Source organism: Macaca nemestrina, chromosome 11 (assembly GCF_043159975.1).
Source record: "Macaca nemestrina isolate mMacNem1 chromosome 11, mMacNem.hap1, whole genome shotgun sequence".
Taxonomy (NCBI): domain Eukaryota; kingdom Metazoa; phylum Chordata; class Mammalia; order Primates; family Cercopithecidae; genus Macaca; species Macaca nemestrina.
Genome location: NC_092135.1, coordinates 94,749,100 through 94,766,280, shown reverse-complemented (window position 1 = coordinate 94,766,280; position 17,181 = coordinate 94,749,100). Strand labels below are relative to the sequence as shown.

The 17,181-nt window shown below is 39.3% G+C and overlaps 1 protein-coding gene across 6 annotated transcripts in view; it reads left to right on the top strand.

The window, feature by feature from the left end:
* LOC105468161 (ankyrin repeat domain 44) overlaps positions 1-17,181 on the top strand; it is a 325,806-nt gene that overhangs the window by 297,802 nt on the left and 10,823 nt on the right. For 5 of the 6 annotated variants that reach the window (XM_071073123.1, XM_011718206.3, XM_011718203.3 and 2 more), the window contains exons 19-27: positions 605-692; positions 1,713-1,830; positions 3,691-3,907; positions 7,679-7,766; positions 9,010-9,093; positions 10,737-10,882; positions 11,362-11,444; positions 14,307-14,389; positions 16,073-16,164. In XM_071073123.1, coding sequence (XP_070929224.1) covers positions 605-692; positions 1,713-1,830; positions 3,691-3,907; positions 7,679-7,766; positions 9,010-9,093; positions 10,737-10,882; positions 11,362-11,444; positions 14,307-14,389; positions 16,073-16,164 — 999 coding nt within the window. Of the gene's footprint in view, positions 1-604; positions 693-1,712; positions 1,831-3,690; positions 3,908-7,678; positions 7,767-9,009; positions 9,094-10,736; positions 10,883-11,361; positions 11,445-14,306; positions 14,394-16,072; positions 16,165-17,181 lie in introns of those variants that run through there. The other variant, XM_071073124.1, reaches the window with a different exon arrangement.

Genomic DNA, 17,181 nt, shown 5'->3' with positions numbered 1-17,181 from the left:
GGATTGCTTGAGCCCAGGAATTCAAGACCAGCCTAGGCAACATGGTGAAACCCCATCTCTACTAAAAATACAAAAATTAGTGGTGGTGCATGCGTATAATCCCAGCTACTTGGGAGGCTGAGCAGAAGAATCACTTGAACTCGGGAGGGGGTGGTTGCAGTGAGCCAAGATCATACCATTGCACTCCAGCCTGGATGACAGAGTGAGATTCTGTCTCAGAAGGTCACTTGGTGGCTCACGCCTATAAGCCCAACACTTTGGGAGGCCGAGGCTGGTGGATCACCTGGGGCTAGGATTTCAAGACCAGCCTGGCCAAGATGGTGAGACCCTGTCTCTACTAAAAATGCAAAAATTAACCAGGCCTGGTGGTGCGTACCTGTACTCCCAGCTACTCAGGAGGCTGAGGCAGGAGAATTGCTTGAACCTGGGAGGTGGAGATTGCAGTGAGACGACATTGCCCCACTGCACTCTAGGCTGGCAACAGAGCGAGACTCCATCTCAAAAAAAAAAAAAAAAAAAAAAAAAAAAAAAAAAAAAAGGTCACTTGGGAGAGATATGTGTAGTGTTGTTCTGTTAAAAGACTGTACACTGTTTTCTTTTTCAGTAATTAATGGTCACACACTGTGTTTACGGCTGTTGCTGGAAATTGCAGACAACCCGGAGGCGGTCGATGTGAAAGATGCCAAAGGACAGTAAGTGCACTCACACGTGGCCTTGGGTTGACATTTCAATCACAACAGCTACCTGGTTGGTTAAATCATTACAAGGCTGACTGTGGAACTGAGAAGTTGGGGTAATATATTTGGGCCAGGACCCTGGACTAATGAGGTGGCTTTAAGTTACAGTGTGTATATCCAAGAAAAGCATGAAGGGGTGGGTGTGCACATGTCTTGATGAAAGAATCACCTTTTTAAGGGCTGTGGCCATGTTTCCCAGCTCTTATTTATATTCTCTCCTTTGTTCCCTCTTTCCGCCCATTTTTACCCTCTTCTGAAGCTGCTACACCATTGCTATTTTCTAATTAATAAATAGGACAGACCTCATGAGGTTATCTCTATTACTGAAATCCTTCAGATGTCTTTTCTTCCTCAACTTTGTTTTTTCAAAGTAATTTCCTTCTGTTGGCGTATTCCCCACCTAATCTTCTCTTACAAATAGGAAATGCAGAGCAAAAGTCAGCAGTGACTAGCCCCAGGCATGTGAATTAGTGTCATAGTCAGAATCTCACCTCCCTCTTGCATCACAACACTTCATTCTTTCCCTGAGACTTGCTAGACTTTTCTTTAGGGAAAGAAGCTTTGTTTAAATGAAATCTTTAGCAGAAGTCCAACATAGAATACCACAAAGTAGAGCTGCTCTGATGGAAGCAGGATGGGCTTCTGCATACACATTCTTCCTGCCCTTGATATCTAGTAAATGCTACATGGGTCTGAAAATGATGGGATTAACATGAATATTTTGAAAAGGAAGCTTCCCCTGTCTCATCGCTAGGGATCATTCCACCAACAACATTCCATGTGGCCATTAGAGCAGAGGCAGATAGCTTGTTCTGCATATTGTATAGCAAACTGGGGATGCTCCGAAATTATTGAGCAATTGTTAAGAGGAGAGGGGAAAAGAATGAGAGAGAGAAAGAGAATGTCCTCCTACCGGTAGTGATGAATATTTTTTTAAATCTCCTTTTTAAAAGCCTACTTTATCTCTCTGTCTAGAACACCACTGATGCTTGCAGTAGCATATGGACATATTGATGCTGTTTCGTTGTTACTTGAAAAGGAAGCCAACGTAGACACTGTTGACATCCTAGGATGCACAGCTTTACACAGAGGGGTATGTACATCTTTCTCAGCTGTAGTCAAGCCATTTTTTAATGAGCTTGTTTTCTTTTTTTTCCTTCTATGAATTTTTAGCAAAAAGGCTGTTTCCTAATATAACCAATTAACCTTATTCAGTCCAAAAGAAATTACAAAATCCTTGGCAAAGGCAAAATAATGGAAGGTTTTGCTCTTAAGATTTCATGTTAGATTGTGATAATAGATGCACGAACACCTACTGTTGGTGAAATTGGTTCTGCTTTCTGACTACAAAATACATGTATATCACAGAAAATTTGCAGAATATTTTTTTTAAAGCCCGGAGAAGAAAATCACAATCACCAGTAATCATACCTCCTGGAGATAACCACTTTTTGGTGTATATTATCTCCAATCTTCTTTCTATATATAGATTTGTTTTAGATTTTAAAGAGAGAATACTGAAGATGTCATTTGGAATGTGCTTTTTTCTCTTAGTATATCAAGGACCTTTTTACATGTCACTTTTTTCTGCATCATGATTTTTAATGCCTCATTGTGTTCAAGTGTCATAGTTTATTTCAGTGATTACCTGGTTTTAAGTAGTTATGCTATTTCTAATTGTTTGTCCTTACAAATAATGCCAAAATATGTATCCTATGGACAATTATTTGCACACATCTGTTGAAGTGTTTGGTTTTTTTTTTTTTTTTTTTTTTGTCTCACTCTTATCACCCAGGCTGGAGTACAGTGGCATGATATCAGCTCACTGCAACCTCCACCTCCCGGGCTCAAGCGATCCTCCCACCTCAGCCTCCCCCCAGTAACTGGGACCACAGGTGCATGCCAGCATGCCCAGCTAACTTTTGTATTTTCTGTCGAGATGGGGTTTCGTCATGTTGCCCAGGCAGGTCTCGAACTGCTAGGCTCAAGTGATCCTCCTGCCTCCACCTCCCAAAGTACTGGGATTACAGGCGTGACCACTTGCACCTGCTGAACTGTTTTTTAAAGCATGCCAAATAAACTAAGTGAATACAAGCAGAAATCATACAATTGCTGTTTTGGGCTGGTACCAAGCACACTGATAAATGAAGAGAAGAGGAACACTACGTGATCATTGTCACAATCATAGTTTTTATTTCTCGGTTGCTTCCTGTAGGCTGTACAACAAGCTGAGAGCCTTTGCATCTGTTATCTCAGTCCTCACAACACCCTGTGAAGTTGTTATTACTATTCTTATATATGGGTGAATAGAGTGAGGGATGGAGAGGCGAACTGACCTGTCACAGGGGTGCCAAGATTTCACTTAGACCTTCCTGATTCTAAAACTGATGTTTACCACTGCATCATGATATCTTTCTTTTCTTTTTTTTTTTTTTTTTTCTGAGACAGAGTCTTGTTCTGTCGCCCAGGCTGGAGTGCAGTGGTGCAATCTTGGCTCACTGCAAGCTCCGCCTCCCGGATTCACGCCATTCTCATGCCTCAGCCTCTTGAGTAGCTGGGACTACAGGCGCCCGCCACCGCGCCCGGCTAATTTTTTGTAATTTTTTAGTAGAGACGGGGTTTCACCGTGTTAGCCAGGATGGTCTCGATCTCCTGACCTCGTGATCTGCCCTCCTCGACCTCCCAAAGTGCTGGGATTACCTGGCCACATCATATCTTTCATGGTTGTCAGGAAAGGCAAGAGATGTTTGGAAAATGCTGATGTTCACAGATTTTTCTGTTATGAATTTTGCTGAGGTTGTCCTGACTTCTGCCCTTGAAATAGTACAGAGTCTGCCTTCCTTAAAGACCCAGGCATATGTCCACTTGCTCTAAGCCCAGCCTCACTTAGCCAACTGCTTTGCTTCCTTAGTCTTCTGAGGTTTGTTTTGTGTTTTTAATTGCAATGCATCAGATTATGACAGGACACGAGGAATGTGTGCAAATGCTGCTGGAACAAGAAGTGTCAATTCTCTGTAAAGATTCCAGAGGGAGGACGCCCTTGCACTATGCAGCTGCTCGTGGCCATGCCACGTGGCTGAGCGAGCTGCTCCAAATGGCTCTTTCTGAGGAGGACTGTTGTTTCAAAGATAACCAAGGCTACACGCCACTGCACTGGGCTTGTTACAATGGTGAGTTGCTTATCATTTGACAGATTCCACTAGACTTCCTACCCCATGACCCCTGTGAGCTCAGTGGAGGTGACAGCCTTGTGTAATTCTGCAAACCGTGGCTTCTAATCTTTCTGCATCCAACATATCTTTTTTGTGTATTTTGTTTGTTTGTTTTTTTAATAGTTCTCACCCCTCCACAGCTGCTGTGATGCCTTGAGTAAAAGTTCACTTTCCCCTTTTAGTTAATCATTAACACATAACCGTAATCAGAACTGATAAGCTTAAATGACCAGTTTTATTCAGAGTTTCTGATCTATGTAATATAACCAGGGATCCCACAAGAGATTAAAATAATAAAACTAAAACCACATATATATATATAAAATTTAATAACCTGTCACAATTGATTACTAGTAGATGCATGATTCATCTTTTGGTATTTCTTTGTTATGTTTCATATTCCCCATTTATTTTGTTGTACTTATTATTTGGGAGATTTTAAAATTTATATTTCACTTATTTTAATTTAAAAATGCATGCTAATTATACCAATTCCAATGTACAGAACTATCTGAAGTAAAATTGTTTCCATTTCTAAACCTACTTTCTAATGTAATTTTGTGTATCTCTTTCATAATTTTTTCTTTGAGAATATAAATAATTACAAATGAATGTGTATCTATTTTTTGAAACTGGAATTATAGAAAAAATAGCAACCATTCTATAATTTTTTTGTTGGTGTTTAAAATTGTATTGCAGATATTCTTACAAGTCAATATATATCAATATGGATTGATCTTGTAATAGTTGTATATTATTTCATAGCAATATGTATACCAGAACTTATTATTTATTCAACCAGGTTTCTGTGGATTGACATTCAGATTTTTTTTTTCTTATTACAAACAATGCAGCAATGTGCATGTCCGTATTATGGTACCACAAAATCTGTCAGATAAGTTTCCAGAAATAAAATTATTGAGTAAGGGGGCTTATATATTTTTTAATTTTAATAAATTATATTATTTTGCAAAAAGGATATCAAAATTCATTATTCCACCAAACATTTGTATAAAAGTTGGTGTTTTTCCTCACGCTTGCCAACCCAGAATGATATCACCCTTTTAAATTTTTGTCAATTTGAAGGCCAAAAAAGGTATCTTCTTGTTTCAGTTTGCATTTCACTATCTAATAGTACGCTGGCTATTTGTGTTTCCTCTTCTGGAAATTACTTTTTCCATCCTTTGTTCACTTTTTTCCTATTGAGCTATTTATCTTTTCTCATATGCTTGTAGGAGCACCTTGTCTTAGTGATATGAATGTGATATGAATGAATGTTGAATGATATGAATGTCTTAGAAATACGAATATTTTTGTTCCTTGTTTAGGATGTTTTTTCCAAGTAGAGATTTTGAGCTTTTATGTACTTGAATCCATCAGATTTTTTTATGGTTTCCAGGTTTCCAGTCTTTCTTCAAAAGGTCTCCTACCCCTAAGATTATATGGATATTTTCCCATATATTTTTTACTTTGCTTCTATAATTTTATTTTTACATTTTCAATCAGTCAATTAAAATTTTAATTTAGAAAATATTAATAGTTCCACAAAAGGCATTTGTGTGTGTGTTCTAATTATATCAATTTAAGAACTCTTAGTGTGTTTTCATCACAGTCCTCTTTTTTTCATTCATTCTGCCTGAGTAAGAGCCAAATTTTCTATTTCCTCTACTTAGTTTTGTTCCCTTCCTGCCACTGGAGGATAGTGATTTTTTTTTTAACCTACTAATGGGTGACCCCCATCTGGGTCAAGCTGTGGGAGCGCTCTGGCACTGGAGAACCTACAAGAGGAGAAGGATGCAGTGAGAGTGCTGATTATAATGGCGGGCCGCAAACCTGATGCAAACCAGATCCTCTCCTCAGGGTTCAGGGTGAGACGTGTCTGTGTTCCTAGGCCTCTCCAGGTACAGGCAGGGGAGGAGGAGCAGTCTTCTCCTAAGCCATTCACACTTTCAGTGCAGCCTTTGTCCAGGACTGAGTTTCAAGCTCCCATCTTCCCAGACTCCTTTTTACTAGGTACTTTGAAATATTGAAAGGAGCTCAGTCATCTCCAGTCCTACCTGCACAGACTCTTAAACTAGGATTCATATAGTCCCCACTTAAGGAATGCTATGTGTGGATGCTACCCTAAGCTAGATCCTTTGGAAGAGTTGAGGTGTCTGAGATTATTTGAATGAGGGTTCCATGTAGTTAGTTGGAAGGCTAAATTATACAACTTGCCTGAAGCTGCCAGCTTTTTTTTTTTTTTTTCCCCAGGGATAGAGTCTTACTCTGTCACCCAGGCTGGTGGCATGATTTTGGTTCACCACAACTTTTGCTTCCTGGGTTCAAGCGATTCTCCTGCCTTAGCCTCCCGAGTAGCTGAGACTACAGACAGGCACCACCATGCAGGTCCTTTTTTTTTTTTTTTTTTTTTTGGTATTGTTAGTAGAGATGGGGTTTCACCATATTAGCCAGGCTGGTGTTGAACTCCTGACCTGAAGTAATCCACCCGCCTCGACCTCTCAAAGTTCTGGGATTATAGGCCTGAGCCACCAGGCCTGACCACTGCCATTTTTTTTATATTTATTAATTCATATGCTTTTTAATCTGCCTAAAAGCAATATTGCCTTTTCTCTTTTTAGGTACAAGAAAAGTTTGATTTGTATTTTAATATTTCAAATTGTCCCAGCTACATCATTCTGAGGTAGATCATAAGGGAACTTTCACTAACTTAGCACTGAGTTCAACCGAGAAGAGGTTTCAGGACAATCTGTGTTCCAAAGCAAAATGGCAATGCCTTCCCACCTTATGATTGAGAACCACAGAGACTATTGTTGTTGTTGTTTTTTGTTTTAACCAGGTCTGTAATGAGAAAACGCTTAGTCAGGCTGGGGAACCATCACCCTTCTTCCTGGGAGACAATGCCATGTGGCAAGATCTGTCTTACAATTGTATAGAACGTCACAAACCACACTGAGGCTCTTTATTGAGTAAAGTTCTCACCATCCTGTGACATAGGTAGGGCAGGTATTCCTTGTCCAATTTTGAATATGTGAGAAACTGAGGCTCAGAGATCCCAAGTAAATTGCCTCAGATCACATAACAAGTAAGCTGACAGCTAGGACCTTACTTAACTCAAATTCAGTTGATTTGGAAACTACCTACCATTTTGTTGAAAATAATCTCACATATTCATTCATCTACTTATTTGAATAGTGCTTAGTGAATGCCCGTGATGTGCCAAGAACTGTTCTTGGGGTCAATTAAAACACATATAGTATTTTACAGTCAAAACCTTTTCACATGCGTTATCTCAAATACTGTTTTCTACTAATCAGTTTCATGTGTCCGTTAGAATGCATAACTGTAAGTGGAAGTATTTGTATGGGTGAAAGGTACATTTCCTCTTATAAATGTGGACAAATTGAAGCACGCCTATGTGAGGAATCTATCTTTCAAGAGCTGAGAGTAAAACAGAATATATTCTGCTTGCAAATGAGTCATCTTCTCTATCTCTCTTCACCAGACCATATGGCCTTCATTGTTTTATTTGTTCATTAAGTCTCAGAACACCTGTTAACATAGTTAATAACATTTTGGCATTTTGTTAATTTTATTTCTTGGAGAATGAATGTTCAGCCCATTCAGGAAAATTCATAAACCAAAAACTCAATACCTACGGAAAAAGCAGATTGGGTTGAACAAAATTTCTTTCTTGGAAACTCCCTAAATTATTTTTATTTCTTGCAGGTAATGAAAACTGTATAGAAGTACTTTTGGAGCAAAAATGTTTTCGTAAATTTATCGGTAATCCCTTTACTCCACTGCACTGTGCAATGTAAGTAGAAAAGATGAGAGTTAATGGTGTAGCTTTAATTATTTTAACTCCACATAGAAAAGTTGCTTTGAAGGGAAAAAAAGCTTTTAGATTACAGATAAGACTGAAATATTCCATTTTTGCTGCTAAAGACAAGTAGATCTGATAGCAAAATATTAAGGATTTTCCCGGAGTTTTTTATAGAGTGCCACAGTTCCAAAGTGGCACAGATGCCACCCTCGGGAAGTCTCGTGAAGGGGTAAAGTGAGAGGTGCGTTACCCATGTGAAGAACTCTTCAGGTATAACTCACATTTGTCTGCCAAATTCTAAAAATAAGTCAGCGTTGACAATAGTATGCCTACAGATGGTTAGAAAGACATTTCACACTAGGACAAATTTTCATATATTGAAATTCTTTATCTTTCATATGTTGTAAGCCCTTTTCTGATAAATTTAATTTTTGCTCCAGTCTCAATAGTGAGCCATTGTTTAGAGGATCCAGTGACTTTAAGTCAGACTTCCATAGTCAGCCTGGGAGTCTGTGTTCAACTGGGCTTCCATGGTTAGCCCGGGGGCCCAAGACCTGAGGACGCTTTGTCTTTACATTTATATGAAATTGAGTCATTTAATTGGAAAGATATTGGAGGCATAAAGTAGATCAATAAAGAAAGTATAAGTTAAAAAGAGTCAGAAAGATTTTATTTTGTTTATTGCTTTCTGTTTTTTGAGACGGAGTCTTGCTCTGTCGCCTAGGCTGGAGAGCAGTGGCACAATCTCGGCTCACTGCAGCCTCCACCTCCTGGATTCAAGCAATTCTCCTGCCTCAGCCTCCCGAGCAGCTGGGACTACAGGTGCGCGCCACCACACCTGGCTAATTTTTGTGGTTTTAGTAGGGACTGGGTTTCACCATATTGGCCAGGCTGGTTTCGAACTCCTGACCTCATGATCTGCCCGCCTCAGCCTCCCAAAGGTCAGAAAGATTTTAAATCTGAAGGAAGCATGTCTATTCCACTTTGATATCTCCAAAACGCCTAACGTGGTATCTTGTATAAGTGCAATAAACTTCTACCTGGATATAGAGGTTCTGAAGTAATGCTAGGGGTTACAAAGTGTATGCCAATGAAACGTATACCACAAATATTTACGTTCGATTTTTAAAAAATGCTTTGGATTGTCAAATATACAGTACATAGGAAGATGGGTTAGGAGTTGATATAATTTAAAAGAGTGAGATTGTTACATTAAAACCCATTTTCATTTTAGAATCAATGATCATGGGAATTGTGCATCATTGCTGCTTGGGGCCATAGATTCCAGTATCGTCAGTTGTAGAGATGACAAAGGCAGGTAAGTAATCTAAAACGGCATGCCTTTTATCTTGATGAATCTTAGCCTCTGCTTTGCAGTTGCAGAGTAGCCAAACATACATGTTTTTAATTGAAAAAATAATGGATAAGCATGGTTTTTAATATTACAGAGGGTGTATAATTAAAAGAAATTTCCCTCTAAGCCTGGAATCCCTAGCTTCTTCCACAGAGAAAGCTACTATACACTGTTATTTACAAATTTTATGTTCTCCTAAATATTTTTTATGCATATCTACAAACATATATACATATGTATGTATATATCCATATATTCTTTTTGTACATGGTAGCATTCTGTAACAATGCTCTACTTTTAGTATATCTTGGAGATCCTTCCATACCATGTTCTTTTTAAAGCTGCATATTGGCCGGGCGCGGTGGCTCAAGCCTGTAATCCCAGCACTTTGGGAGGCCGAGACGGGCGGATCACGAGGTCAGGAGATCGAGACCATCCTGGCTAACACGGTGAAACCCCGTCTCTACTTAAAAATACAAAAAACTAGCCGGGCGAGGTGGCGGGCGCCTGTAGTCCCAGCTACTCGAGAGGCTGAGGCAGGAGAATGGCGTGAACCCGGGAGGCGGAGCTTGCAGTGAGCTGAGATCCGGCCATTGCACTCCAGCCTGGGCGGCAGAGCGAGACTCCGTCTCAAAAAAAAAAAAAAAAAAAAAGCTGCATATTATTTCATTGAATGGCTATGCTATAATTTGCTCATCCTGCCCTCCATTGAAGAATATTTAGGTCGTTTCCAATATTTTACTGTTTCAAAGTGTGATGTGGCGAACATTCTCATATATGTATCTGGGCCAGGCACCGTGGCTCACTCCTGTCATCCCAGCACTTTGGGAGGTCGAAGTGGGTGGATCACAAGGTCAGGAGATAGAGACCATCTTGGTTAACGTGGTGAAACCCCATCTCTACTAAAAATACAAAAAATCAGCCAGGCATGGTGGCACATGCCTGTAGTCCCAGCTACTCTGGAGGCTGAGGCAGGAGAATCACTTGAACCCGGGAGGCAGAGGTTGCAGTGAACTGAGATTGTGCCACTGCACTCCAGCCTGGGCGACAGAGTGAGACTCTGTCTCAAAAATAAATAAATAAATAAATAAAACATGTGTCTGTACACATAACCAAGTGTATCTGAGAGAGAAAAACCTAGAATTGGATTTATTGGTTAAAGGGTTGATATTTTTTAATTTTGATAAATAATGCCAAATTATCCTTTAAAAGAAATTAAGCAACCACAATAGATGATGTGATGGACTTTTAAAATTTTTATTTAATCTGCCAATTACCTACAGACTTAAGCATTAATTTTGAAAGTATCTATCTCAAAGATAAAAGTAGACTCACTGGAACTTAAGATTAAAGAGTCAGTAAAGACGCTAATTTCATTATCAGGGCCAACACACACCCCACTCCCACATCTAGGAGTTTCCAGTCCCGTATGTGATACTTCAGTGTCTACCCTGGATGACCTTTAGAGGGAGGGGGCCTGATCACTATGTCTATAAACTGAGAAGTTTTAAATCCTTAAGACAACACCATGTACATGTTTCTTGGGCAGTAACTAATGAGAATGAAGTTTAAAGGAAACTCAAGTGATACTTGTTTTAAATCTTTAGGACACCCCTTCATGCGGCAGCGTTTGCTGATCATGTGGAGTGCCTGCAGCTTCTTCTGAGTCACAGTGCTCCAGTGAACGCAGTAGACAATTCAGGGAAAACAGCACTGATGATGGCTGCTGAGAACGGGCAGGCAGGCGCTGTGGGTATGTGCTTGTTGTATGGACTTTGCCCTTGTGCCCATCCAAAAACCAAAATAATATCAAATCAAGAAATCAGTTGTTCTCATAGTATATACATATGGAAAAAGGCCATTAGCAGTTTTACTTAGGTCACCTGATTCTACCTGCTCAAGCGTCTTCAGTTTCTTGTTTTTGATTCTTGGTGGACCTTGTCAAAGAGCCAGCCCTTCTGCAATGAAATTCTCAACATTTAGAAACCAAGTATGACAACATAATCATTTTAACTGGAAATAATGAACTGTAAAAGCAGTTAAAATTAGTGCCTGTTAACCTTGGATAGCACAAATATGAAAATAAATTACTCCCTTTTTTCTTTAAAAACATTAAATATGATTATGTGAACTGTACTAATTTAAATATGTTATTGTGTTTGTAGTGACGTCTTCAAAATGCATGTGATCAGCATCTCATCTAAGTAACCCTCTTTTGGGCTTTTTCTGCAGATATTTTGGTGAACAGTGCCCAGGCTGATCTGACTGTAAAGGATAAGGACTTGAATACATCCTTACATTTGGCTTGTAGTAAAGTATGTAATTGAATTTAAAATATTATTACTTCATGTTGTAATAATAACAGTAATAACACCACTGAAATTCTACTGCAGAACTGTGTAGCATGGCTCTTAATTAAGAATGTACATCTTCCCAGGGTCTTGTCAACTGAAAGTGGAATTGAAGGACGAGAAGGAAAGGACAGACCCAATAACCCATTCGTGTTGATGAAGAAGCATATCTTCATCAACACAAATGATGAGAACATGCTTTTCATGGCATCTGCCACTTGCATTCTTGCTGTAGTCTGTCTGTCTTGATGCTGCCATTGTATCTGTCTCTCTGGTTGTTGTACCACATTTTGGTACCTACATAAAAGTTAGGACCTTAGTTAGGTGGCTTGCAAAGTATAAGCAGTTTTACTTGTTTTCATTTTGTTCCATTTGAAGACATTGTAGTAACACAGCCAAAAAATACACTAATGTGAAGCAAATAAACAGATCTATGTGTATTTCTACCCTCTCCTCTTTTTTCTGGTGTATAGTTCAATGCAGAAAAATGTTTTTTTGTTTTTTTGTTTTCAAATAGTGGTGTGTTCACATGTTGCTCAAGATTCCTTCTTCCATAAAAGATAAGTTTTAGGCCGGGCACAGTGACTTATGCTTGTAATCCCAACACTTTGGGAGGCCGAGGCAGGTGGATCACCTGAGGTTGGGAGTTCGAGACCAGCCTGACCATAATGGAGAACCCCTGTCTCTACCAAAAATACAAAATTAGCCGGATGTGGTGGTGCATGCCTGTAATCCCAGCTACTCAGGAGGCTGAGCCAGGAGAATCGTTTGAACCCGGGAGGCAGAGGTTGTGGTGAGCCCAGATCGCGCCATTGCACTCCAGACTGGGCAACAAGAGTGAAACTCCATCTCAAAAAAAAAAGAAAAGATAAATTATGTAAAATTACATATATATATAATTTATCTTTTATGTCATACATATGATTTTACAAAATTTGGTTTTATTGCTGAATCGTATAATATTAATATCTTTTAAACATCATGTTTTATGGTATTTTAGATTTGTAGTGTTTCAGCTTAGGAATGGGCCATCTTTTATTCAACCCATTTCCTATTATTAGACAAATAGCTTGTTTTCAATTATATGCTAGTACAAGTTCAGTATTTCTTACCTGAAATGGCTGGGACTAGAAGTGTTTCAGATTTAGGAATTTTTTGGATTTTGGAATATTTGTATTATACCTGTTGATTATCCCAAATCCAGAAATCTTAGTGTTATGTCAATATTCAAAAAGTTTTGGATTTTGTAGCATTTTTTGTTTCAGATTTTCGAATTTGGTATGCTCAACCTATATAAATAATGCTTATTGCAGAGGAATCTTTTATAAACAACCTTACTCATTACTTTAAGATAAATTCCTAAGTGTGGAATTATTGAGTCTAATGATATACTTTTTTTTTTTTTTTTTGAGACGGAATCTCACTCTGTTGCCCAGGCTGGAATGCAGTGGTGCCATCTTGGCCCACTGCAACCTCCGCCTCCCAAATTCAAGCGATTCTCCTGCCTCAGCAGCCCGAGTAGCTGGGACTACAGGCACGCGCCACCATGCCCGGCTAATTTTTATATTTTTTGTGAGAGACAGAGTTTCACCATGCTGGCCAGGCTGGTCTCGAACTCCTGACCTCATGATCTGCCCGCCTTGGCACCCCAAAGTGCTAGGATTACAAGCGTGAGCCACCGCACCCTGCCAGATATAAATATTTTTAGACCAACTTGCCCTCTTATGAGGTCACAACAGTTTACCCTCCAACAGCAGTGCATCAGAATGAAACCTCCATGGACATTTCTAAAATTATATTTAACGGTCTCCCATATAAGGCATTATAGTATGATGCCAGTTAGCACCCATGGCGGTGATTTATTTCAGTGTAGTTAAAATATTATCAGTGTTACCTATATGGTACCAGAAGTCTCAGACATTCCTTTCATTGCTTGCATTTTCTCACTTCATGCTCTGGGAAGCCCATGGGAACCACAAAAAGTGCTCAGCTTTATGAAGTTTATTTCAAGGTATAGTATTTTGGTGAATATAAGTGCAATGCTTTTCAAACTTTATCATGCAAATGAATCACCTAGGAGATCTGTGAAAAAACAGATTCTGATTTATTAGGTCTGGGGCAGAGCTTGAGATTCAGCAGTTCTAACTCTCAGTAATACTAATATGACTGCTCTGCAGGCCACATGTTTGTCAGCAAGGGCTTAGGAAGAAAATTGTGAAAGGGTCTCTGACTCCTCAGTTGATTTTCAAAGATTATTAACCATCTATTTTCATAAGGTACAGAGAGAGATCTTCCACTGGTCAAGGAAGAAAAGAATGAGTTTTCCTGAAATAGGGTTTCTTCACAGTATAAGGCAATTAATGATGATGAATGATATGGATAATAGATGTAATGGGAATTCCAAGGATAAATGGATAATTGAAGTAGTAACTGATGTCTTGAAATAGGAGGTGGGACTTTTGATGTATGTTAAATGTTGTAAGATTCAGACAATATTCCGAATTCTATTCCCTACTTACCAGCTGGCCTAGCTAAACTAGCATCTGCTTTACCTCTCTGGGGATTAATTTTAAAATTTATCTTAGCAGCATTAATATTTTAGATCAGGCTTATGTTAACCAAGTTCTAATAGACCCTATTAGGACTCTTAGAGTGTCTGGAGCCCATTCCCTATTGAGAAGAAAAAAAAATTACTCAGAAAATAGCTCTATAGAATGTTGTTAGGCAGAGGAAATTCATTTTCAATTTAAATCATAATGAAGAAATTTCACAGTAACTTTTCTGTGTCTCTGTCCTGTATTTCTTATCATTCTTTTTCTTTATTAGGGTCATGAAAAATGTGCCTTGTTAATACTTGACAAGATACAAGACGAGAGCCTTATTAATGCAAAAAATAATGCACTGCAGACGTAAGTGTAACCACTAAAGTTGGACTTGAACCCAGGGTCATAGTCATTTATTCAATAAATATTAAGAGCCTGCTGTGTGCCAGACTAGCTCTGGGGGGCACAGTGGTGAAAGATGCAGACCTGGCTTCCCCTGCATGAAGGTGACAGTCACATACCTACAAATGCTGACCAAGCTAGGCAGTTTTAGTTAGAATCCTTCTTTGGATATGTCTTCATAGAATTTTGTGAAGTCTGTGTTTTTCTTTGCTGATATTTCTGGGGTAATATTATAAATTTAGTGGGCTGTTAGAAAAATCTTATGGACTGACATATTTGGGGAAGCTATTTGTATTATGTATTAGCATTATGTATTCTGACTAGAAAATGACAGTTTTACAAATCAGGTTCCCAGAATACATTTGAAGAGTTTCTAAGCTATTTGTCTTAATTATATTTTAATATAATTCAGTGTAACCCTTGGTGTGAAAGATCTAAAAGCTGCTTCATTTTCTGCTTTAGGAAATTATTTATGCATTTGTTTTAAAGGCAAAGGAATTTTTTTCATTTAAGATTCTTAAGCAGGGCGTGGTGGCTCATGCCTGTAATCCCAACACTTTGGGAGGCTGAGGCAGGTGGATTACTTGAGGCCAGGAGTTCATGACCAGCCTGGCCAACATGGTGAAACCCCATCTCTACTAAAAAATACACCACCACCAAAAAAATTAGCTGGGCGTAATGGTGGGTGCCTGTAATCTCAGCTACTTGGGAGGCTGAGGCCGGAGAATCACTTGAGCCTGGGAGGCAGAGTTTGCACTGAGCTGAGACCACGCCACTGTACTCCAGCCTGGGCAACAAGATCAAGACTCTGTCTCCAAACAAACAAACAAACAAAAAATTGGGTGTGGTGGCTCATGCCCGTAATCCTGGCACTTTGGGAGGCTCAGACAGGCAGATCACTTGGGCCCAGCAGTTTGAGACCAGCCTGGCCAACATGATAAAACTCCTTCTCTACAAAAAATAAAAAAATTAGCCAGCCACGGTGGTTTGCACCTGTAGTCCCAGCTACTCAGGAGACTGAGGCAGGAGAATCACTTGAGCCCAGCAGAAGGTCAAGGCTGCAGTGAGCTGTGATCATGCCACTGCACTCCAGCCTGGGTGACAGAGTGAGACCCTGTCTCAAAAAAAAAAAAAGATTCTTAAGCAGTATATAAGCACAATATACTGAGTTTGACATAATTCTTTAAGGTATTATAAATTCAGTAAAACATTTGTGTGCATTTTGTAGTAACAAGGAGGGTTGAAATTATACATATATATGGGTGGCATTAATGCCAGTCATATTATTGAACTGTGTGAAACAGTGATTCAAATGCTGTGTTAGAAATCAAGCAGTAAAGGGCCTTCTGCAAAATACAGCAAAGCTGGAGTTCTTCCTCTGTCTTCCTGTTTACTGTCATTGAGATGGTTTGAGATGCAGAATGTTTGTAATATCTGCAGCAAGATCTGGGCCAAACATACAACAACAGTTGGACCATTAGCACCTGGAAAAGATCTGGGCAGCAATTTTTTCTTTTTCTTAAGTAAAAACATCCATGTACTATTTGCAGAGTCTAAGTACTTCCTTGTAGCGACATGGGCTAACCAGAATTCCACATTCTCACCCAAGTATGTATCACAACTGATGCTCGGTCTTGTGTTTTTTAGACCCCTCCACGTTGCTGCACGCAATGGCTTGAAGGTGGTAGTTGAGGAGTTGCTGGCCAAAGGGGCCTGTGTACTTGCTGTAGATGAAAATGGTAAGTGGAAAAAGTGAACAGTGACTGCAGGTACTTTCCATAAGCTAGTCGAAGCCAGAGGAAAATGAGAAAGATAGGTGCTAGTTTAAAAAGCGGTTAAGAATTCTGTCCCCCTTGGAAGTCCCGTGTGTGAGAAATCAAGCAAGGATAACTGGTCCTGTCTGTCTTTTTGTAAATCACATAGTCTACCTGTAGCCCACCCAGTGCTGTCCATTTTGCATGCAATGCCAGCAGCTGGTCTCTAACTCCTCAGCACAGTGGTTAAAATATTTTAGACACACTAAAAGAGTTTCAGGTTGACACTCAAAATTTTAACTGCAGATGCTGAAGAGTTAGGGATTACACATGTCATTAGTGCATGCTCAAGGGCTCAAATGAAAACCTAGATTTTTGATTGTATTTAAGTTCATTCTGAGATCAAACTTTTTTTTTTCTTTAAGTACAGATCAGAACTCATATTCCAAGTATGGAAATTTGAGGAACAAGAGTAAAATTTCTTAATCAGTGTCTAGGCTTGAAGCTTCCCCCGATCTGCATAGTGTTCCTTTCCTAATGAACTAATTCTTAACAGAAGCTTTCTACTCTGCTTCCTAAGACATTTTGAAAAGAATGGCTACTAGAATTGCACTAAGCTGCCATTTTAAGCACAACGCCTATTAACCTTGGGGAGCAAAAAAGGAACTTCTGGATATTTATGAATTCTGTAATTTTTAAAATGTGGCATTTAATTAAAGTATTATAATGTATTAATGTAACTCAATCAACTGCTTGTTACAGGTGTTGGGATTAGCAGCTCATGCCTGTTTCTCAGAAGTAAGCAGCCATACTGGCATCAGTAGCTAACTCTTATTAGTTTTGATTTTCCAGCCCCATTTATCCTAGCATGTACCCTGCTCTGTCCCCCACCTGACTCATCTAGGAAGTGCAGAAAGTTCCCTATTACTCCATCTCCTTGGTTTTCCTGCCTCACCTTCCCACACCCTCTTAACGCCACTGTAGACTTAAGGTCGGCCTGCA